The 24,846-nt window shown below is 42.3% G+C and overlaps 1 protein-coding gene across 5 annotated transcripts in view; it reads right to left on the reverse strand.

Moving 5' to 3' along the window:
- Positions 1-1,571: 1,571 nt before the first annotated feature.
- adgrd1 (adhesion G protein-coupled receptor D1) overlaps positions 1,572-24,846 on the reverse strand; it is a 66,997-nt gene continuing 43,722 nt past the window's right edge. For all 5 annotated transcript variants that reach the window (XM_049000295.1, XM_049000285.1, XM_049000278.1 and 2 more), the window contains 9 exons: positions 24,394-24,505; positions 22,163-22,316; positions 20,042-20,108; positions 17,802-17,868; positions 16,274-16,365; positions 8,254-8,380; positions 7,162-7,203; positions 6,688-6,780; positions 1,572-4,584 (listed from right to left, as the gene is read on the reverse strand). In XM_049000295.1, the coding sequence (XP_048856252.1) occupies positions 4,489-4,584; positions 6,688-6,780; positions 7,162-7,203; positions 8,254-8,380; positions 16,274-16,365; positions 17,802-17,868; positions 20,042-20,108; positions 22,163-22,316; positions 24,394-24,505 (850 nt within the window). In that variant the 3' untranslated portion in view covers positions 1,572-4,488. The remainder of the gene's footprint in view (positions 4,585-6,687; positions 6,781-7,161; positions 7,204-8,253; positions 8,381-16,273; positions 16,366-17,801; positions 17,869-20,041; positions 20,109-22,162; positions 22,317-24,393; positions 24,506-24,846) is intronic.

Below are 24,846 nucleotides of genomic sequence, written 5' to 3' on the forward strand. Positions count from 1 at the left end.
TTTGGCCCCATGGTACCACCCCTCCACCTGGGGCACGTCTCCAGCCACAGCCTCCCAGGGGAAGAGAAGTTGAGAATATCCCAAAACACACTGTAAAGGTGACATACCAGTGACAGGATTCAAACGAGAATTTAGAACATATTCGGCCCAGACGAGGTATGTTACTCACTCGGCGGATTTGTCTTTGCAAAGAAGCCGGAGGGCTTTTGATACTTCCTGATAAGTGGGTTCTGCTAAGCCGTTGGACTGGGGGTACTAGGCTGAAGTGAAGCTGACTGAAATGTTTAGTTTGGAACACAAAGCCTTGAATACCCGGTAGGTGAACTGAGGGCCCCTATCGGAGACTATGTCCTCTGGCAACCCATAGTACTGAAAGATCCAAGCAATGAGGACATCGGCGAGTTCTGATGCACTCGGGAGCTTGGGGAGTGCAACGAGGTGACTCATCTTGGAGAAATGGTCGACAAAGGTTAGTACAATGGTGTTACCTCTAGAATTGGGAAGATCGGTGATGAAATCCACTGTCATGTGAGGGACCAAGGACGCGAAGGTACTGGTAAGGGCTGGAGCAGACCAGGTTGATGGGACGACTTCAATTGGAAGCACTTGGGACAGGATGCGACGTAACTCTCCACTGCCGTCTTCCAGCCCGGCCACCAATATCTCCGGGCCACTAATCGTTGTGTGGCTGAGACACTGGGATTGGCCTTTGTGTTTCTATTCCCCGGGAGGTAACTCACCGTGATATTGAACTGAGCAAAGAACATAGCCCAACGTGCTTAACCATAGGTGAGACCTACCGGTATCTGTATGAAGTTACACCATCCAAAGCTGTTGATAGCTTCTCAATCAAACCTTAACAGATTGCTTACCAAGGCAGGTGAGATGTCAGGATGAAAGGCTTTAAAACAGCAAGTCTCTCAACACTATACACTGTGATAACTGCAGAGCCCTCACACTAACACATGGAAACTCATTCACTTGCCACTTAAGTGTGCACAGTAATACAGCCGCAAGTCCTTCCTATAATCGGCGAAAACAAACAGCTGCATTATGGAGTATTAGCTAGATCGTAAAAAAAATAAATAAATTCAACTGCTCACAGAGTTTTTCCTCACTTTACTGACTTCCCATTGTCATATTTACAGAAACTTCAGGCAAATGTATTATGGAAGATGTTTAACTATTAAAGTGCTATCACATTACATTAAATGGCTTCAACAAAACATTTGCCTGCATGATTAAGTTAATTATGTCTAGCCAGAAAACGATATAGTGTCTTGCCTTGTCATCTGTTTAAGGATGGAAAAATTTTGTGTGTTTTGTGTGTAAGCTTTCGCACAAGGGTGTACATTTGGTTAAGAAGGCTAGGGACAAGTATGTACCAATATTGCAGGAGTAGTATGTGTTTTTTATTTTTTTTTGGGGGGGTTGATTTAGTCCCTACCATTGTTGAAACCAAACCTATGCCCTTGTTTCCATAGCTGAAAATGTTATATAATGTTATAATAAGGTAAAGTATGAAAATATATAATTAAAAAAGTAAAATGAATTGAAAAATAATGTCACTATTCGAGGAATTAATCCTTTATTCAACAGATAATGCAGAGACCAAGCCTGAACAAGTGGACACATTTTCACTTTTGAAAAATTAAGAAAAATTCAGTCATACAAAGCTACTTCATACAGTAAATTCTGTTTGAGAAAAAAAAAATACAGTGTCAAAACAATGAAGTCTAGACATACAACAAAAAAATAAACCTTTTGCCATCTCACAGTGAATTTCATTATGTTATAGGCAATGTTGGACCCAAATCCGTCTGATGCTGGTGCCGATACATAAATACAAAGATAGCTTTTATAGTAAGCCACATGAAAACATACTAGCAGACCAAATATGAATTAAAGTTACAGACATTTGTGTGAAACATCAGCAGTTCTGAAAACTGCATGCCTAATGACCATATGATACAATATTGGCAGTAATGTTCAGCGATAACTGGAAATGTTAGATACTGCCTCTGTTGAAGGACTCTTCCCTCTTAGGAAAACACACCTCACAGGCTCTCAGTGACTTTTCACAGAAAATTGTTTTTTTGTTTGGTTTTTTTTTTTTTTACATGAATACATTTGATTTTTGCTTTGCATGACTCTGCATTGACGCGAGTCTTGTCAGTGAGCTCAGAAAATGTGTCATTCTTCTACACAAAACTGACTACTTTTCTTTCATCCTCATGTTTTCATCCAGCACTAAAAACTGTAGGACGTCATGGAAGCAGCAACGAAAATAAGATCTGGAACCTTCCATCCACTGTGTTCCCACCAAAATAATCAGGCAAAGACTCCATTCCCAGAATGCATTGTACAAGCCAGGAAATGGTAGTACATTACTGCGCACAAACCACTATAAATACCTAACAAACGCCACTGTTACAAACCCACTTCAGACTGAAGTGTACCATTGTCTTGTACCATTATCCATTAGTCAAATATGTTCTAGAAGAAGTACTATTGCCAAGAATCCCATTAAAGAAGCAGTACACTTCCAATGCAAAATTATTATTGCTTAAGTACAGCACGGATATGAGGTGGCCAAGCATTATTGTCTTTTTAAATTTAAATAAAATCACCAAAGGTAATTCCCTTCAAAGTAAGAACAACAAACGTTAATGATTTTTCCCCAAATCTATAACAAGATCGTCACTATCTCACAAAAGTTAGTTAGAAATCTGTGACAATATCTCAGAGAGATAAGCTGATGTCATGTAAGATGATTTAAAATACAAATGTGAATTATTACTGGACTATATACGAGAAACACAAACTGTTGTTCTTTCATCATTGGTCAAAGGGGCCAATGGTGTCTTATTCACAGTGCCAGTGGCAAAGGATGATTTATACTAAAAACAGCAAGGATTCTTGCATTAATTTATGATGAGGTGCAATGGTGTAACCTCATTATTTCTGACCTCAGAAGCCCTTGTGAATGTTCAGAAGCTTTTAAAACCTGGGAGGAAATGACACTGAATAGGCAGTATACTTATAGGCAGTATACTTACTGTATAGACAGTATACTTATAGGCAGTATACTTATAGGCAGTATACTTACTGTATAGGCAGTATACTTATAGGCAGTATACTTATAGGCAGTATACTTATAGGTAGTATACTTACTGTATAGGCAGTATACTTATAGGCAGTATACATTCATTCAAATATTGCAAACAATGTAAATGATACGGTGGTCTTAGCAAAAGGATTCTACTAGGAACAAGAAACCAGTTCTTCACAAACACGCGATCTTCATAACTTCCCATCTACCAAACGTTCACAAAACCAACTCACCACCCTTTGGTTTCATTTGAATCTTACAAAATGGGCTGTGATAAAGCAGAATTGAGGATCCCCAGAACAGATGATAAAGTAATACCGGATAACCCGGCACAGTGGGACACTATGGCGAAAAGCATGCTGTTCTTATCAATTGTTACCACTGCTCTGCTATATATGAAGGCATTAAACATCACTCTGCTTTGCCTAACCCCTGCTTACCTGGATCTATTTATATATGTCAATCTGTAAAATCAAAACAATGCCTTCGGACAAAGGCATCTGCTAAATGAATGACTGCAAATATAAATCATGCATGACAATTACAATTATAAAAAGATGTATAAGGATAATGTGACCATTCTGTTTATTCTCTCTGTCACTCTCCTGTCAACTTTATAGCTTCTCGTTCTGGGGTCCACATGAAATCCATACTACACCCCCACACTGAATTTACCCCCCCGGCCTCAAGTGGTGAAGCAGGCCAATGACCAGAAATGCTCCAATGCCTGTCCAGTTCGTCATCACATGCTATCCAAAGACTATCCTCTTGCGGTTTCATCTTACTAACGTAGAGTGAACTGACTACTTCAGTAGTAATATCAATTATTATCCACCAATGGCAGCAGTGCCTGGTTTGCGGTGTACCTCTCTTTGTGGTAGCTGTGTTAAATGCAATATTAAGCAAAACTGGCAAATTGTTCCGATGCTGTTTCGTGTCTCACTGCTTAGTGTTGCTGCCCATTTCCATTCCACGTCTGCAAGAATTACGCACTCTTAGTGCGCTGCCTTTCTTACACAAGGTTGGTGAATTTCCTTTGGAGGGCTGGGTTGCTGCGCAGGTCTGAGGGAGGTTGCAAGAGCTCTGTCCGTTTTGGCGGAGAGGGGAGAGGCGGGAAGAGGCTTTGGTGTTTATCAAAGTGAGAGAAACGCAAAGGGGGGCCGGGTGAACAGGCTGCAGCTAGATGTTCGAAAGCGATATGTTCCTGAGAACATTCCGGGAAGGTTGTAGGAATGGAGCAAATCTGGCCTTGGTTTTGGTCCCAGTGTGGAATTCCCATTGGTGACGTGTGCCAGTTTAACTGTGTCAAAAATAAAATAAAAATGTCTATTTTACACGACTGGACCGCTGTCGTCATCCACTGGGCTTGGTGGGCACTACACTGCCGAAAGGTCGATACGGTTGGCGGAGTTGGTGCTCTTGTCCCAGGTGTGCATCTTGGTTGGGGACACACCTCCCTTGTTCCCGTTCATCTGCAAAACATAACAAAGAGACACAGACCACAAATGAACAAGCACAAGTTACAATCCGCAACAGTGCCAGCAAATACTGTTGCTGATCTATAGAATGGGTTTTAATTAATCTGAAATCTTATTATGGCAACCATCCTTGGCCCTGGTCCTGGAAGCCAATAGTGTGTGCAGGATCGTCAATGTACCCAAGCCCCAAACTCAAGTACTTAATGCAGCAACTGAGTTAATTTAGCACCGAGACTCTTAGTTGCTTAAGGGGCTAGAAAATTTGTACCCACTGTGGCCTTGGTTGAGAAGCACTGTATTATGGGTAAATAAACAGAAGAACTAGTGATCAGAGAATGTGGACAGTGTGCACCATGATGGCTCTCAGTGAAAATGGGAAAAAAGGAGAAGCAAACAAGCAATTCATAATTTTAGGTGCCCGTAAGTATGTTTTGGGGAGGGGGGAGGGGGGAGGGGTCTGGATTGCGAGACAGTCGCACAACTTCTTGAATTTCATTGACTTTCAGCATGGCTCATAGAAGGGAGAAGGTGTGGACAGAGATACACCTACTGAGGTGACTCTCCTTCTGTGTTACCATGGTGACAATCTTGGAAGTCAACCAGTTTGAGGTTCAGACGAAAATATGAAAAATCTCAAATAGGGTTGCACACATGCATTGTGCACCTGGGGCAGACATGAATTGACAGCATGGCTCCCACCCTCATGTCCACAACAAACCGATTGCGATTTTCAGATGACATAAACTCTACAGTAAATAAAAATACGAAAAGCTGCAGAGCCTATTTTTGATTTATTTCCCAAAAATTATTCAGGTTTGAGTAAATACAGTAGTGACCCTGCACAAGGTGTGATCATCAATGTAAAAGCAAGTTATCAGCCCCCCCTGTCGGACAGTCAAGGTGATAAACGGCTTCACAGCGGCCCAAGTTAAAATTACGGGGGATAAATATACTTATATAATTGCAATGCTTATCGTATACGTGCTTGTGTCTTCCAAACCTTTACCATAAGGCTTATTACCAGATAAGAGCTGGTTCTGAATGTCAGGTTGGGAACCTGATATCCCAGCAGACCTTAAGGGCTGCAGTCCCAAGACTACTACAGCCTGTGCGACAGAATCATAATCACACGCTTTCAGGCACTCTGCAGAGAGGAAACTCAAGGGCAGAAAACAGGACTGCGGGGCTAATTTCCTCAGAAGGGGAGCAACATTGCGGTACGGAAACAGAGAAGGAGAGAGAGCAAGCTAACTTGAGCGGAAGATCCTGGAGTAGAGGATGGGACACAGGATTACGCGAGCATACAGTAGCTGAGCACATCAGAATCAGCCGCCTGCGCAACATTTGAAACCAAGAATGCTGACATTGGTAAGTCTATTAAAAGCAGGTCAAATCCACACAAAGACTGATGCTGCTGTATGTTCATGAAAGTTATTGAGTTACTAATAAGATACAAGTTCAATAAATAACTGTATTAGTTTTATAATGATACATTTTGATTATAGGGTTTTTCAATTTAATAGGGTCTTCTGGGAAAATCAGGTTTAACAATGTTGATTGTTCCATGCCTCACACATTGAGTGTGTCCATCGATACAGGAAGCAGATAACATCATGATTAAGGATACAAACTTGTAATAATTCTAATAGGATCTGTTACCTTGACAAAGTGGTTTAGCCTGAACTGTTCCAGTCAAACATTACATTGAATAAATGGCCCAAATCATTGTGGCATGAAAGCACTAACTAAATAATAAAATAGCAGTAAATGTTAAATTATTCAGCTATCACAGGTACATGGAGTTGCATGTTTTTATAATTTACATTTACATTTCTTTGGCAGATGCTTTTGATCATTTATTTATGAGGCAGACACATAAATAAACAAGCAAACGGCTGTCAAGGAGGCAGATTTGGCTAAACTTCCAATGAGGCACCAGTTCTGAGCTTGATATTTACGGACAGGATTTCATATTATGCAGATTGTTCATCTTTACAGCGTCGGTTCATGAATTGCCAGGCTGGGACATACATATTAGCACATAGCTTATGGCTTGCGGAAGCCACGAGAGCATTTGGATTCCTCAGCAATACTCACAATGTCCGAATTGAAGGGTTTCACGTTGATGTTGCGGATGGAGCTACTGGTGAGTGACCAGACCTTGGTTTTGTGTTTGAAGGCGGCCCGTACCTGCCAGGATAAAGTCATACCAGAATCTTAATAGAAAATCGACACCTGTCTATCCACTGGATTTCACTGTACAATTCAGATACATAAAACCGCCTGAGGTTCTAGATATAGAAATATCTATAACATAGAAAATAAATGTGTGCCATCTTTAAGTGATTCAAAGGCAAGACCTCTTCTCCTTCAGGCTGATGCGCTCTAAACCACAGATCGGTTATTTACAGAATCGAAATGCAGGAATGTAAAACTGTTGCCATTTTCTGCTTCTGTTTCTATCTAAATCATAGAAACACATGAGAAATGCTTGAGCCTTTTATCGAGCACTTAACATCAATCTACGATGTTCAGGAAATGTAGAGACGAAGAGCGAGGCTTGAACATTACCTCTGAATTGCGAAGACAATGAAACAGGAAAATAAAGAATCCCTGTACAACGAAACACAGAAACACATTCAGTGTCGCCTTCCTGTAATTACAGGAATTAGGCGCTTATTTCAGTTTTAAACTACAGCTAGAGACAAAAGATGTACAGATAATAGATAGTGGTTAATAAAAACACAGATTCTTCCTGTTTTCCCCCATAGTGTTATCAGTCGGACAGACCTAACTGACGACACATGAATTGTCATTAAGTGGGTGATGTTTGGTGGTGTGAGAGGTGTTTGTGAGAATGTGCATTGGGAAGTTAGGCTTAAGTTTCGGAGGCAATGGGGCATTGAGATTCATCCAGCAACCCCCAAAGATACCTGCATGGAGTCCTTAGGCTTATATGATTAATGAGACTGTAAGTCAATATTTACTAAAGTTAACTGCGTTAAAATCAGTGTACAGTAATATCCTCAGAATGTTGTATTGGCTGTTTGCCCACGATATTATGATGCAGTTTACTTTGAAACACAAACTCATACAAGATTATACTCAAACTAATCATTTCCTATTATGGTGCAAAACTGGATTATAATACATTTATTAAAATAGATTGTAATCAAACACAACTAATACAATACAATGCTAGCTTCCACTGCAAATTAGTAAACATAACTAAAATAACATTTTGGCATATGCTCCCTAAACATGGCAGAAAGCCTGATAGCTGACAGGGCTATGAATGATTACGTTTGCATACATGTACTGATATCAACACAGACCCATATAAACATAATTGTGTTTTGACAGGAAGAAGCGTGAAAAACTGCTAGAGTGCGATTATGACCCATCACCACAAAATGAGTCTTATGGGTGTATTTCTACCAGTGTGACTCAAGACTCATTTCGTGGTGATGGGTCACAAATTTAAAACGGTTAATCCTATTGTAGGTCAGACTTCATCAAGAACTAAACTTGGTTTGTGATATTATACCTTTACTCTCGATACAGTTAATAAACAAAATCCATGGTAAACTAAAATAGTGACGCTCTTTCCAGGTTTAAACTGGACTCCCACTGAACTCAATACCAAGCAGGCAGTTCACTAACCTGGAGTGAATTAAAGACAGCAAATAGATACTGGAAAATCAGGGAGTGGCCATTGATAGCCAGAACCCCAAAGATCCAGGAGATGCCCAGGATAGGGAGGAGGACAGCCACAGCCTTGGCGGTCAGCCTGAAAGGTCAGAAAGCACAGGCACACACACACACACACACACACACACACACACACACAGACACACACAGACACAGACATACACACACAGGTTTGTAATTATATCTTTGTGGAGACTCTTCATTCATGTTTATGGAGAAAACCCTAATCCCAATATGACAACCTTACCCCCTACCCAGCCCTAACCTTAACCATAAGGAACCAAACAAAATACCAGCACTTTTACTGTTTTTATTGCATTCACAGATCTTTGTGGGGACCTGAAACATGGTCTACACATCAAAATAACAAGATTTTATTACATTGTGGGGGACATTTGATCCCCCCAATGTAATATAAACCTATCCATACACACACACTTACACACACACACCCTTATTGAGGTCTAAAAAGAGCCACAAGATAACTCAGCTTGTGAAGAAGAACTTATACACAGTATGCCCATGGGGGGGGGCAGCCGGTCGACTTTGAACCCCCCAGAAGTTTTTTCTTCTCCCTACTTTGGAGTTTTTGCTTCCTCTCCTCCATTGTCTTCTGGCTTTCTTTCCATCTTCCCATTTCCCTGTTTCATGCACCATTTTGTATAAATAATGCAGTAATGTACTCACACACACTCTTGTCAAGCGCCTTGGGGCAACTCTGTTGTGAGTGGCGCTATATAAAAATAAACTGAATTGAACTGAACAGCTCAGGTGGCAAAACATCCCAAAGTAACGTATTAACCATCGAGACAATAGCTGTGCGTTTGCCTGAGTCACACAGAAGTTATTTTTTGCATTTTTATGCACCTTCTATGTGTCTTGGAAAATTCGTCAATATTGTGAAAATATCAAATAATTCGGATTCAATCAACAAATCTAATTGCTCAGTGTGGTGGAAAATCATAAGCAGAATGCGGTCAATTTTTCTGAAGGATTCAAAAAGTAAAAGTACAGGTAAAGTAAAAGCTTTTTACTTTAGTTCTGCTACGAAGAACTAAAAATGATTCCGGACCGCCTTCAATGACGGTAATTCATGTTTAGTAATAACATACAGAGTAACACATCGACCTTCCTATCCAGCACAGAATCAGAAAAAGCCTGAACACAATCCCAAAAAGCGCAGGGAATTAGACAGCACACATCCTGAATAGAATAACACTACGCCGAAATGCACCGCATCGCTCTTGCTCTGATAGTGCTTGTTGGAAGCTGCATTTGGGCTTAATTGACCAGCTCTTGACGGCTATATGCTTGTAATGTGCTATTTGTCTCACTTTGTAAACAAATGAATGGCATATCGTTAATGGTAATGGTAAGTAAAGTTAGCTACATTGTTACTGTCGGTGATGACTTTAGCATAATGCGCCTCAATAATCCATTACAACTGTATCCACACCAGATGCATCGGACTCACATGCTGAAGTCGCGGCATTGAAAGCCGGCAGGTGTGGCCAACTCGCATCCCTGCTATCTGCCACAGCTGATGCGCTACGCTAAACATTATCTGGGTCTCCAGTAACCTGTCACACTTGCTTTTTGTATTTACCTAATATGCATAATTCACTGTCACAAAACATCCACCCGCCCACCCACCAAAAAAAAAAAATCACCCGTGTTGCACCAATAGAGCATAAACTAAACCAGAATTATCGCCTAAACCCAGTCGCATCTTGGAAGAATGAAAGCAGGCATATTGGACTTTTTCCCACAGATGCCATGGGGTTGCCAGGGAGAGAAAGAAAAGTTCAGCACTCTCTTTTAAATGCTCTTAAATTATATTTGATTCAATACATATGTTGGCTTTCCAAAAATGTTTTGCATTTTTCCTTCAAGAAGCTCTTTTGGTACCTGCTTCATTTGATTAATCGTGAACGCTTACTCATCCATGCTAAAGCAAGAATTTAAATACTGAGTCACTCTGCAGAGAGGGAAGTGTGCTCTGCCAGACATTTTACTTGTTTCAAGGTTAACACTGCGGACAAAAGACAGTCTTTGACAGACTGTCCAATCTCTAGTTAGTTTCCTCGCAGCCAAACAACCAACAAAGAAAGCATGTGGAAGAGGACCCTTAATCAGTAAGTAAAATCACACATGAATATCCAACGAGGGAAATATTAATAAAACTGAGACTTCCTTGGGCATGTGCTGTCTTTTGTGGGCCATAGCTAAATGGTTGTTACATATCATATGAGATAATGAATATCTGAAACCATCAAATGAATTGGAGTTTACTGAGAACAATGTCTGCCGCTAAAAGCTCGGGCCTCCTTGTATACGATGCATCTTGGCGTTTGGTGCTTCCGTTTATGCAATGTGATGAGCAGATTCCACAGTGTCCTTTTATTCTGCAGGAATATTTCACTAAAGCTGTGCTGTTTACGAGTCTTCCTCATCTGCACAACAGGAAAGGTACTCATCAGTCTCAAATCTGCTTCCTGGGTCAAAGTTCAGGTCCTTAATAAACACATGACCCACAGCCAATAGAACTACAAGAGCATAGACCCTTATGAACTAGCGACTGCATGAATAAGAACCATTCTCCATCATAAGGCATCACTGTCAAGAAGGTAATCCGAAACGAAGCCTGTAAGATGCAATCGGAAGGGCCGGTGCTGAGATCCTGGAGACCTGACCCAAGGACACTGAAGACAATAATCATGGACATGAGAGGATCCAGGTATCAAGACCAGCAGAAAAACCTATAACAAGACGTGAGAAAATCTATAGCATGAGTCAGCAAAAACAAATCAACAGCAACTGGCGAATTCCAGAAAGATCATAGCAGATAAAGCACTGCTCTGTACGGATCATAGTGGCCATGAGCCAAAAGCCTGATTGTGTAAACTATTGTCTACTTTAGGAAAGAGCTGAGTTAAACCCCAGCCATATGAACTTGAAAGAACTGCCTCACGCACATCCTCTGACCTTGGCTTCACAAAGCAATGATGTCGCATTCTCTGCTCTATCTGAACAGCGGCCCTTGTTCGCGGTAAACATACCAATTAATTGGATGCTTTATTCAATATGGCTATCAAACTGCAGGTAAAAATCAAATAAGTAATGAATGGCAAAAAAGCTCAATGTGAATCTAGTGTGCGGCTATTGCGAAAAAACAACAGGAGGCTGAATAGGTGAATAGCACATTCAAGATAAGCTAATCAATTACCCCCAAGAAAATGACTAGTAAATGAGAAGGATGCCGTAAAGCTCATCAGCGAAAGCCATTCATTCTCTTTTTTCAAATTATTCTATTTTGGTGTCCATATAGACCAGAACATACAAACTACACTATAATTTAGTATTATTATCGCAATCAAATCTTTTTATGCATACAGGCAAAGAATACAAAGGAAAAAGATTAGATGCATGCATTCGATATCATTTAGGATAGTAAAATTCCAATAGCAAAAATAAATGCAAACTGGGAAAGTTTGGAGAACGGAAGTGAAGCAAAGTAAGTGACATAAGGGTCTTTATAATGGAGCAGAGCTTTATCGCGGGAGCCTCATTTTCACAGACAGACAGGTGCGGTTAGAAAACAGGATGAATCCGCTGCCAAAACCGCCTGCTGTCTTTTCACTCGCCGCTTACATTAATGACAGCATGTAAATAACGCAACACTAACATGTTACTATACACTTTCAATTTTAAAATCCTTGACAAGTCAGTGTTTATATGGGAGTTTTCCAGGAACTGTGCTGTGCTGCCTGCCCAACCTGCCTGTTCCGTCCTGCCCTGCTGCCCCAGCGATCTTGTCCCTCCAATCCCGTCGTCTCCCTGTCTCGTGTCTCCGTGTCGGATTGAGCTCCCCGATGAACGACTTTTGCCTGCCCCTCGACGACTCTATCGGATTGCCCTTTCCGATTTGTTTGCCCTCGGTTTCTTCAATGAACCCTCTGGCCACTGCATTTCGGGGTCTGCCTCCTCTATTCCGTCTGTGCATCACACCCATGTAACTTTCATATTAGGTGTTTTATACGTATTTATTTATTAATAATTGCACTGTGTCCATTCACCGCCAGTGGCTTTGAGCAAAATCAATGTGCACATTTGCACAAACTGCACTCGTATTATGGAATGCAGTCCTGCTGTAAAAAGAAAGAGATTAGGAATACAGCAGCTTCCATTACCACTAATGCATTAGTTTCAATACTTTCAAATACTTTCAAAGACCAGCAATCGGTATAAACTACTTAAAACTCAGAGATTAAAGAACATGCTAGACCACTGTATTCCCAGTAAGAATAAAACACTGATCAGCCCACAGACTAGACAGAAAAGCTAACAACTTGTTTCAAAGCGAAGCAAGGCCAGTTTTTCAAGACTATGACCTCACAATGCCACACTTATGTGACAGCCTTAGCTTGTAAATGAGAGTATAGACGGGGAAAGCTAAGAGGGGCGTGCAGTGTAGATGGGGAAAGCTAACAGGGGCGTGCAGTATAGACGGGGAAAGCTAACAGGGGCGTGCAGTGTAGATGGGGAAAGCTAACAGGGGCGTGCAGCGTAGACGGGGAAAGCTAAGAGGGACGTGCAGTGTAGACGGGGAAAGGTAAGAGGGGCGTGCAGTGTAGATGGGGAAAGCTAACAGGGGCGTGCAGTGTAGATGGGGAAAGCTAAGAGGAACGTGCAGCATAGACGGGGAAAGCTAACAGGGGCATGCAGTGTGGACGGGGAAAGCTAACAGTGGCGTGCAGTGTAGACGGGGAACGCTAAGAGGGACGTGCAGCATAGACGGGGAAAGCTAACAGTGGCGTGCAGTGTGGACAGGGAAAGCTAAGAGGGACGTGCAGCGTAGACGGGGAAAGCTAACAGTGGCGTGCAGTGTAGACGGGGAAAGCTAACAGGGGCGTGCAGTGTGGACGGGGAAAGCTAACAGTGGCGTGCAGTGTAGACGGGGAACGGTAAGAGGGACGTGCAGCATAGACGGGGAAAGCTAACAGTGGCGTGCAGTGTGGACAGGGAAAGCTAAGAGGGACGTGCAGTGTAGATGGGGAAAGCTAAGAGGGACGTGCAGTGTAGACGGGGAAAGCTAAGAGGAACTTGCAGTGTAGACGGGGAAAGCTAAGAGGGACGTGCAGTGTAGACGGGGAAAGCTAAGAGGGGAGTGCAGTGTAGACGGGGAAAGCTAAGAGGGACGTGCAGTGTAGATGGGGAAAGCTAACAGGGGCGTGCAGTATAGACGGGGAAAGCTAAGAGGGGCGTGCAGTGTAGATGGGGAAAGCTAAGAGGGACGTGCAGTGTAGACGGGGAAAGCTAAGAGGGACTTGCAGTGTAGACGGGGAAAGCTAAGAGGGACGTGCAGTGTAGACGGGGAAAGCTAAGAGGGGAGTGCAGTGTAGACGGGGAAAGCTAAGAGGGACGTGCAGCATAGACAGGGAAAGCTAACAGTGGCGTGCAGTGTGGACAGGGAAAGCTAAGAGGGACGTGCAGCGTAGACGGGGAAAGCTAAGAGGGACGTGCAGCGTAGACGGGGAAAGCTAAGAGGGGCGCTTTTTCTTGCGCCAATGACTGACACGACTTCATCGCTGGCAGTAGGTGTTGATACGTGTTACGAAATATGGGATAATTCTGCGACAGTCCCCCTGGCATAAACATCCCCATCTGTGAAACCCCACACACCACACCGATGATTTCATGTCAATTCATACATAAAAACATCCAGTTCTGCAGCTGTTCTGCACAATATGGAGAAAAAAAAATAGGGGATTCTGATTCACATCCAATGTCTACTGCTGGTCAGTATTGCACATTCTGCCCTCTGGAACTAGACGGGCTACAAATCTTGCTCTGGAATAAGGAAATTAAGATGCAATTACAGCAGGCACAGGGAAAAAATATGAATGCTACATATACGTGCTTTGTACATTCAGGCTTGATTTCAAGAGGGACTCTGGTTTGTTCTGTCAAAACAGAAGCGGATTCCACCAAATCCACAGTCATAGTGCAAGTCCACTGAGAACTGATTTCATGTTCTCCCTCTAGTGCAGCGGTCACCAACCTTTTTGAAACTTAGAGCTACTTCACGGGTACTGAGCCACACGAAGGGCCACCAGAACAGACTTTACTCAAACTTATCTAAAATTCATGTAATAAAACATAAACATGTTTTAAATGCTTGTTTTTAGATATTGTAATTTTCACATCTATATTAATGCAAATATGATACAAAAAAATGGCAACATAATAAAATTTAATTTTAGACGTTGCTCAAATGGCGAGTTGTTCTATTTCATGTGGTCCTTGGGGGCACCCTGGTGCCTGCGGGCACCACGTTGGTGACCCCTGCTCTAGAGGTTCAATCTATGGCATTCATAATATGTACAGGATGCTTTCACGTCACCTTGTTTAAACTCAGAGCGTTTCTTTTTTGCTGCAGACGTACTGTGGCTCTTTGCATTTTGAATAAACTAAGAAGACCCCTGTCAACATAGCAGCAGGCCCAAAGAGAGACTGGAAGCCATTTGGCATGATTTTGTTTTGCCTTAACAAGCCCATGTAAGGGTCTGTCTGAGAAGGAACTCTGTGGTGGATTTCAGCACTAATGAGTTTTCATCGCCAATAAAGATCTCAGCATATTGATTCAGACTTGTGTGTGTGGATGAAGAGATCTCCTGAATTCACCTCTAACAGAAAAGAGTGCACAGACCTTCATCTGAGATGAGGCCTGTTTTCAGAAACATTTTGCAGCTCCTTGTTCCAGAACGAGCACTTGAGCGTCTCACTGTTCCGATGCCCATAGATTTGTTCCATTGATTTAGGTGCAAACATCACTCCTACACATACCGTCTATTTTTCTAACTACATATGCGTCACATTTGCTTCATCAGTGCATGAATTCCTGAGGCATTGCATCATTAGATGTACAGGTAGGAAAACCAGAATTTTGACAGCCTGCATAAATGTGCTAATATTGCTAAAATGAAACATGTGGGTGGTCTTGGGGCTTCTCACAGTGGCCACAATCAAATACCTGGTGAAAACCAAGTTCTTAGGTCACAAGTCAGTTGACTACTAAAAGATTTTTTTTTTTAAATAGTTCTCTCTTGGTGTCTCTCCTGATGTTTGATCCAGGTGATTCTAGCCGAGCTCCACGTCCCGATAATCTCCCGGTCAAACTTTTGGATATTTTATCACCAACATACCAGTTACTGCTCTAGAGGTTGGGCCACCGATATCATTGCTCTCACACCTCTGTAGCTTCCTCAGAATTAAATGAAAAATCATTCAAAATGCATAAAAAATGTATGAGCTTAAAATCTCTCACGCACAACAGCAGATCAATCAAAAGAGGCCAGTACAAAGAAGAGGAAGATGGTAGTGCTATTGTTCAGCAACCGGAGGGTTGCAGGTTCAAGCCCTGGTTCCTCCTGACCCCATCAAAGTGTCCTTGAGCAAGACACTGAACCCCAAATTGCTCCCGGTGAGCTGGTTGGCGCCTTGCATGGCAGCCTTTGCCGCCGGTGTATGAATGGGTGAATGTGAGGCATGAAATGTAAAGCGCTTTGAGTACTTGTAGGAGTAGAAAAGCGCTATATAAATACAGTACTTTTACGAGTACAAATGCCCTGAAAGAATTTGAGAATGCATCCGTCTTGTGAATAGATGCAGGTCAACAAGTTCCTAAATTACTAGTCATTTCTGTAATTGTAATGTTCAATATATTGTCTCAATTTTTATCTCTCGAACAAGTGTTAAACTACTTAGCGAAAACTACACATAGATACACACTATTTTACAGTCGATACTCCATAAACTTTATGGTAAAGGGTCAAGCTGGAGTTATGTTCCATTTACACAGGAAGCCAAAATAATGTGAGAAATTGTATTCTTGATGAAGGATTGAGAGAATCTGACTGGTAGCCAACAGGGGGAGCAGAAGACAACGAAAGGATTATGAAAATTAACTCACTTGACAGCATTGGGGTCTCCATGCACCTTGTAGTTTTCTGCACTGATCCGGGAGATGATCCTCGTAACAGCAATAAGGATACCGATGTTCACCTGACGCAAGGACAGAACCCCATTACTATGACATGACCTCACACTGAATGAAGTGTTACAGAACGAAATGCTCGTGGGAGTGTTACTTACACAAAAATGTTCTGAGGGCAGAACGTAAAATGATTGGTTCAGAAAGATAACCAATCAGATTAGAGGTGGTGAGTCCAAGCAACTAAAGGAGGCAGGACCAAGACATCTGATTGATTGGTCCTCACCTCCTCTAGTTCCTTGAACCCACCTGTTCTACTATCTAATTGGTTATCTCTCTGAACCAATCATTTTACGTTCAAGTAATACTCCCAGAAGTGAACAAAATATTTGCCTGTATTAGTTATTTAGATAACGACCTAAATGAATGAATAAAAAAGTTGTAAGATTGCTTAAAATATGACCGCTGAGATGCTTATGGTAGCTTTTTCCCATATGCTTTCTGTAAAAGAAGGTATTAGATATGTTGCGTCTGACATCAAAGCCTGAATTGCTAGATTTGGTGCATTTTTAATCTGCTATGTAACTAGCAAACTATCTTCACTAGGACAACTAGTTCTTCAAATTTAACCCTGCTTGGTAAACCTCTTAAAACGTCTTACAAGAGAATTTGAGCAGAGGTCAAGATACAGCAGCCAGTTAGGTTACGTCTGTCGATTAACTATTTTAATCGGTATTCCGGATCGCCTCTGAAGGTGAGGACGGTATTGTGTAAAGTGGCATGAACAGAGACAATGATTTGAGGCCGCTTAAGTCAGGCAGCAGAGATTGGAGTCAGGAGTTTATGGTTCAGGTCACTGCTATGAAGATTGGTAGCTTGTGCCTTCATCAAACGTACAGAAGCGCCACTCAGCTGTCTTGCCAGATGCATTATAGGTTTATTAAAGGATACGGTGATGAAAGTAAAGCAGGCATTTTACTCGTAAGTTGTTCTTTTAAATAGCAGTAAACTTATAGTGTTGCTACTCAAACCATAAAATCTTATATCTACTTAACCCCCCCCCCCCCCTGCATTTGATAACATCGGGAAGAGATGCCTACTTAGGCCCACAATTACGTTTCGGCTTACATTTTTATCTATTATCATGTTATAAAAACACAATGCTTCACCCAGCATTTTCTGATAAAAAGGCAATAAAAGGCTTGACCACATGTCCTCCAGGCCTGGGAGCAGGATCTACTGAACAAGCAGAAAAAGAGCATGGGCACAGAGCATTAACGTCGAGAGGGTATTGAGTGAGCTGCAATGGCCATAGACTAAATGCAGATGAAAAGAGCCCCATCAGATGGACTGGCGTGTGCTGGTCTAAGAGAATGAAATCTACACTGGGAACGTTATACAATGAAATGGAAAGACATACACAAATAAAGGAAATAATGATCTCAGTGGAAGTTCAGTGAGACCCCCTAAGGTCGAATCAGGTTGAGATAGTGGCCCAGCCTCTTACCGCTATGACGAACAGTGCCGGCGCTACGAAGGCCCAGATTGTTCCTTTCTCCAGTGACAACCAGCAGCTATGGGGAGAAGAATCCTAGAGGTGAACAGCTATTTCAAATTGCAATATACAACAGACAAGACACGATGAACAGGACGGTACACGGGCCTCCCAAAACAACAATATGTACGCTGCTCTTCGCCATTAACATGAAGCCGTGCTTAAGAATTCGCACAAACTTCAGTCAAAGCTGAGGCATAACCCACAGGGACTTCGACGCTGTGATCAAAATCCTTTTTACTTCTACGGTTCTAGTTGTCATTCATGATACACTATTACCCACAGGAAACAGCAGCGACTTTTCGAACTAAAGAACCTGCCCAAGGTGTCTCTAAGCTCAAGTTTCTGGGGAAGAGCGGGATGAGAGCACCCTTTGTTGTGACATATCTGCTCGACGTGATCATGAGGAGAATGCTTCTTGTGACGAGTAGAAAGTACCAATCAGCACCTGGTCTGAGTCTAGATACTTCTTCCTGAAGGATCCTCAAACTCGTGGCAGGTACTCCTCATATATATATTTGACCCACACTCCTTCTTTTGACAAGGCTATAATTAGCAATGCCCATATTTTATAGTTAGTACCCCATTACTCAAAGGAAGGTTTCATTACACTCATGCCATTCTCAACATGGTCAGGGACAAAATTTGCGCGTTGTGGAACAAGGGAGAGACTAAATTACAAATGGACATCTCCTCAGGTTTTCTGTTCATGCAACTTTGTTTTTTCTCGTTTTAATAACTGCAACATAACAGTCATTGCACAAACACACTAAAAAAAAAAAAAAAGATACGATCCTACTAATTACAGTGCTGGAGATGTAACCTAACGAGCTCATCTGACTGACAACACGGAGACCACAGGGTGATATTTTCACAAAGCCCAGTTCTAACATTTACATTTATTTTTTTTGCAGACGCTTTTGTCCAAAGCATAGAAGCAAGACAAATAGCACATTAGAAACATACGGCTGGCAAGGAGTCAAGAAGGTATAAGTGCAACTAGGCTGAGTTTCCAATGGATGCCCAGATAGAACAGTATAGGAGCAAGAGCTACACAGCGTCTTTCATCAAAGCAAGAACCTAATACTACTATTAAATGATGAGAAATTAAAAATGTAAAGAAAAGCTTCAAGACCCTGAACTCAAACCAATTATGTTACATAACTATCAAGTTAAAATCTCTGTCTGGGTACAAACAGATTTTAATTTTTTCCCCATTTTATAAGAATCCCCCATTTTATTTTGAAAGAATGGTCTGTCAAAATGTCTTTGAAGTGTAAATTATGTATTTAAAGATATGATCTTTTTTATTTGCCGTTTGTCTTATGTACCTGCTATCAGCGGGGGGGTGGCAATGGATTCTGCGCCTGCGATTGTAAGGTCGCTGGTTCAAATGCCGTATTTGGTATTGTGACATCACCTGTACAATTACCCTCACTTGTACATCACTTTGAACAAAGGCATCTGTTAAATAACTGTAACATGCTATAACTGGATATATTCAAGTGAAATATTTTCCCATCAGCATCTGAGTTTTTTTTTTTTTATAACTGCATGTACATCCATAGGAGCAAAGAACTCTGCAGTTCTATCTGTGATGTGTTGTGTGTGATCTTCTCTTGCATGCACATTCGATAGAATGTACTTCTTGATTAGGTAATTCAGTGATACGTTTTTCCCGCTTTGGGTTTGTTATCATTAAACGTTTGTACAGCATTTATTAAACAAGACCATGTAGAATTTCTCAGACTGTCAGGTTAGGTTTTCACAAGCATGAGTGACAGCTCCTGGATATTCACACCAGCTCTTCTTTAAACACCAGACTCAGCTAGCATCTGTCAGCCGGACCTCACAAGTCACTCAGAATGCCAACTTCTGTTCTGGGGGAACGTTCTAGAATTGACTGAACCAAGTGATGTATTTATAAGAATGTATTTCAGTTTCCGACATATTTCACTGGCAGCGATGTCAGTCTGTTGACTGTTTGAGATTTATTTTTGCATTTGTTTTGGAAACAAACGAAAGGGTTCAGCATCTCATGTGAGCTGCAGTGCACCGTGGACTGCTGGTTTGAAGAAGGACGGTTCTGAACAGTGGAGAATGTTAAAGGACCGTAAACAAGACTGAAGATGAGTGAGGCGGTCCTACAGCTTTAGTCAGCCACTGGAGCTTCTCTTGTCCTGGTTACTTACTTTCCCACTTCTCCATAGCTGTCCAGGGCTGATGTCACAGACACCACAGAAATCACCAATGGAGAACCTGCAGGGAGGAGAGGAATACCACTGTCAGAGAGGGAGGGTAACGGAATCGAATGGACAATTCATCTGCTCAAAGGCTACAGTCTAGCATTGTTATCACATGCCAACCGGCCGAGACTCATTCAACTTCCGACTTTGCCATTTGTTTTTGACAGACATGGCTCTTACCAGACCTCTAATAAAGAAACTCTGGTTAATTATTTTACACAAGCTACAGAAGTCCCCACAAATGATTTCTGTCTTTCCAGGCCCATATTTTCAAACACTCCACATCGCCGACTTGGACAGGACTAGGTTAAAAAAAAAAGCAGACTGGTAGAAACTTCTAACTTCACTGCTGGTTATAACTTGCCAGATACACCCGTCCTACTGAATCAATGAACAAATCCAAGCAGACGAAAGGGTGACCAGATGGCTCCCTACGCTAAGTATTTTATCAAATATTTCACCTGACTTACTATTAGGGGTCCAAAAGCCTCGATCCGAACTGACCGGATAAGTTGTTATTGGCTGATTCATTGCAACCAAACAACCAATCAAGTTTGCACTGTATCAGGTATTTTGTGTCATTATGCTCAAATATCACTTAGCTTCTCAGCACAATCGTCATTTACATATAAATACCAATAAAACTGGTGTAGGTTGTAACATCATTGCCTGAAATGCAATTTGCTTATACGATTTACAAATATTATAAGATGCGTAACCATTGCTTGAGGAAATTGAACAGACCACAAAAAAGAACATATTGTCTTATCTATGAGAGAAGGGTTCAATTTAAGCCACTACGTGGCAGTGAGGCTGATAGGCTCATGGTGGTTTTCTGGGTGCTCTTTCATAATGACGTATGAGCTGCTCCAGAGCTTAAGGAAGACATCCTGCTCCACTCTGTCAGCAGAGAAGAAGCAAGGGCTTTGCAGAGTTTGAGGCCCGTGTTCCGTGTTAAAACTAATGTCGTTGAGAGTGTGTTTCAGCCGCGGGACTTTCCATGATCCTGACAGGGAGCAATTCATCTACACAGAACTACCGGGACCCTGGAACGGCCCAATAATTTGCACCTTGGAGCAGGTTTTTAAATTTACTCATTTACATACATCTGGCAGAACGACTTTTACCCTGAGGGAGAAGAATCCATCCACTGGACTGTTCAGGAAATGGCAACAAAGTTCAATACTCGATTCATATTTTTCATAGTAATAAAAATATATGGGATAAGAACTTTTCAGCTGATTTGGTTCATAACTGTTACTAGGGTAGTAACTTGGGCTCTGTGCTCTGAGTCCAGATAAGCTCCAGGTTCACCATGATATTGAACTGCTTGGAAGTGGTTAGAAGATGAATGGATGGATGGATGGATGGATGGATGGATGGATGGATGGATGGATGATGTGGACCAAGATGTCTGCACTATGCTGTTCCACTCAAGCACACATGCTTTACCTATCTTTTGAGATGTGCCAATGAGGCAACTTTATTCTTGATTACATTAGGACACGAGAAAGATGGAAGAGTTTGCAGGTTGATCTTAATACAGCATCTGGAGTGACATTAACATCCCATTTCCCCAGTGAAAATACAGCATCAAAGTGAGCCACTGCTTCTGCTTTGTAACATGTTTATGAACTCCCAGTAGATTACTGCAAAATACTCTTCAGCTTCTGGAGAACAGAGGCTCCCCAACCCCAAGACACAGGCTTCAAGATAACAAGAGGATACAGCAGCTTTGTCTAGCAGTAATAAGAACCATTGTGAAGAAGCTTTTCCTCAAATTACCTGCTCAGTTTCCCAGCTTTCCAGTTTGCCCCATTTTGCCCTTATTAAAAATCTCGATTGATCTGATGGACAGCAGCTAATGTAGTGAGTAAGGAAGTTGCACAAATGAAAGCCTGTAATCTAAATTAAACTGCTTTGGTATTACACCAATTTGTATCTATATAAAGGGGAAATAATCCTCTCGTGTTGAATGACGCAATAATTTGGGAGGGGGCACTAATGAATCCCACAGTGTTTTAATGAACCCCCCTGTCATCCTCAGCAGTGGGCGGGGACACTCACCCCAGCCAATCCCGTAGTAGTAGTAGCTCTTGCTGCCCTCTGAGCCGAATACCTTGATGACCATGCTGTAGAGGTGCAGCCCCTCCACCAGCATCCAGGCAAAGGCGCTGAGGAAGAAGAAGTGCAACAGGAGGGCCAGCACTTTGCAGGGGAGCTGCAGGACGAGAGGAAGGGGCGAGGTGACCTCGTTAGCCGACAGCTATGCTGACTGCTGACATCCATCACGGGAGGCTGGGCTAAGTGCCAATTCCTATTTGTGTCACTTCCCACTACCTGCTCCTTGTTTCTCTTTATACGCTTGTCTTGGCACAAAAACTGGAGCCTTCAAACTTCTTTTCACCCCCGTTTGTTTTCTTTTTTTTGTGGACACCAAATAGGTTGAACCACCATTCTGTGTTCCCCGTCAAAGGCCAGTTGCAGAACTCCTAAGGTGTTCTGGTTCTGTTCCAAAAGGCCTTCCCAAACTCAGCCTCCCATGACAGGCAGTACACCCCCCCCCCCGCCCCCCCACATGACCTTTAATTCATCTCTCTGTTAATTAGCACATAACTAGCGCAATTAGCCTACAGTATGTCAAGAGGAATCATTATTAGCATTGAGAAAAATTATTATTGCTAAATTGCAACCCAGGCTGAGCAGTTAGACTGTGAGGAACTTCTACACGAGGCCAGAATTTATGGACTAATGACGTTATGGTAGTCGGCCTGCGTGCAGGCTGCCCTGGAAACGGCTGAGTCTCTGGGCGACTCTTCACTGACCCTCTTAGCTTGTGAGAGCTGTGGGTGCGTGTCACTGCCTGGGGTGCCTTAAAACAGTTCAGCAATACAATGGTGAAGTACTCACCTCACGGTTGGACCTTTCATGCCACGGCTCTTGGAACATCACACTCACACACAATGAGAGCACAGCTCTACAGCAAAAAGTCACACATTTTCTGTTCATGTCCCTCCCTGGCCACGTGCCCTATGCTGCCTGTGACAGCCCCCCCCCCCTCCCCCCCCCCTCCACGTGAACATGACCAGGATAAGGGGTTAGCATGGATGGATGGAGGAATGGATGGAGGCATGTTCTGCTACAAGGAATGCAATCAATATTCACTGCACTGCACTTCAGTTAACAGTTAACTTAACTATTTTATGTTAATGACCTGGTTATACGGTCACTGAGAATTCACAGCAGTTGTGACTTGCAGGCTGCTGACACAGGGTTGTTCTTTCAGACTGACTAGATGTGAAAATATTCTGTCCCCACCGCTACTTATAAAAGACATGAGGTGTTTCTCACGAGGGTCGTGTTGTGATGACTGTGTGAGTTCAGTGCTCGTTTTAGCATTAGGAAGACGTTCCCAGAGTTCACATCTAGCTGACACCCTGCCGGCTGCCACACATCTTTGATAGTCACACGGTCACAAGTTTGTCGAATTCAGCAATAAGCCCAGCAGTTCAGAAACTAGGCAGGACGAGATTAGCAGCCGTATCATGGGCGCAAACAATCGACACAAGTTAGCTGTACAGAAAACTCTGCAAATTAAGTCTGCATATAAGTCCAGCTTTTAGAGGCATTTTTATATTTGTATGTACATCTCGCTAAGGCCATATGTAGGACGTTATACAGCCATGAAAAACATTAAGACACCACAGCACAATTCTTTTATTTCACTCATTTCTCAATTTATTTGTATGCATCTGTGAATTATATATATATATATATATATATATATATATATATATATATTTCTTTGTAAACTCCAACCTGGCTCTTCTCAGTTTCTTATTAATGAAGGGCTTCTTCCTTGCTTTATGGACTTCAGTCCTGCTTCTAGCTCTGATACGAACTGTCCTAGCAGTGCACTTCTCACCTGCACTTAATATTTCCCACTCCTTTTGAAGGTCACTTGATGTCCTTGGCGATCATCTCTGCCATTACAAAGTCGTTTCTGCCCTTTACCGGGCTTGTTCTGGTGTATGGCTGTCTTAGAAATTTTGAACCTGGAACCAACCTGTTGCTCAGCTTAGCCTTCTGCCAGCAGAACTACGATTAAACCAGGATTTTAAAACGCAGATGTTTAAAAATACAGAGTGGTCTCTTAATGTTTTCTGCGGCTGTATTTTGCCTTCTTGAGCCCTGACACCATTAAACGTGTCCCAGCTGAGTCAAAAGGTGATCACTCCGTACAGATAATCTCATCCTGGGGCAGGCGCCGTGGTGAGGTGTGGAAAGCTGGTCCTTACCGTCCCCACTTCAAAGCGAAAGCTGACAAGCAGCAGGATTTGTGCGACCAGGATGGCAAAGGACAGGTTGGCATGGATGTGGTAGCGCTGGTTCCTAATGGTGCTCACCGACCTGTAGGGGGCGACAGAGAGACAACTACAGGTGCTTGAAATATATGTAACACCCCCCCCCCCTTCAGAAAAACATAATTTTCCTCCACTCCTTAATTCAAAAACTGTTTCCAGCTTTTTTATACTCTGTAACGTGTCCACTCCCCAATTTTCACATCAGAAATACAATGTTGAAATGTCACGCTTTTTGAGAATTTGAAATGACTCGGGTGGACACTCTGACTACGTCAAAAACAGCACGTACGAATCAGCAGTTACCCCAAACCCAGGCAGCTCTCCTTCTTTCACCATGAAAAGGAAATATTACACTTACAACAAAGAGTCAGTGTTCTGCAGTTAGTA

Source organism: Brienomyrus brachyistius, chromosome 2, assembly GCF_023856365.1.
Source record: "Brienomyrus brachyistius isolate T26 chromosome 2, BBRACH_0.4, whole genome shotgun sequence".
Taxonomy (NCBI): domain Eukaryota; kingdom Metazoa; phylum Chordata; class Actinopteri; order Osteoglossiformes; family Mormyridae; genus Brienomyrus; species Brienomyrus brachyistius.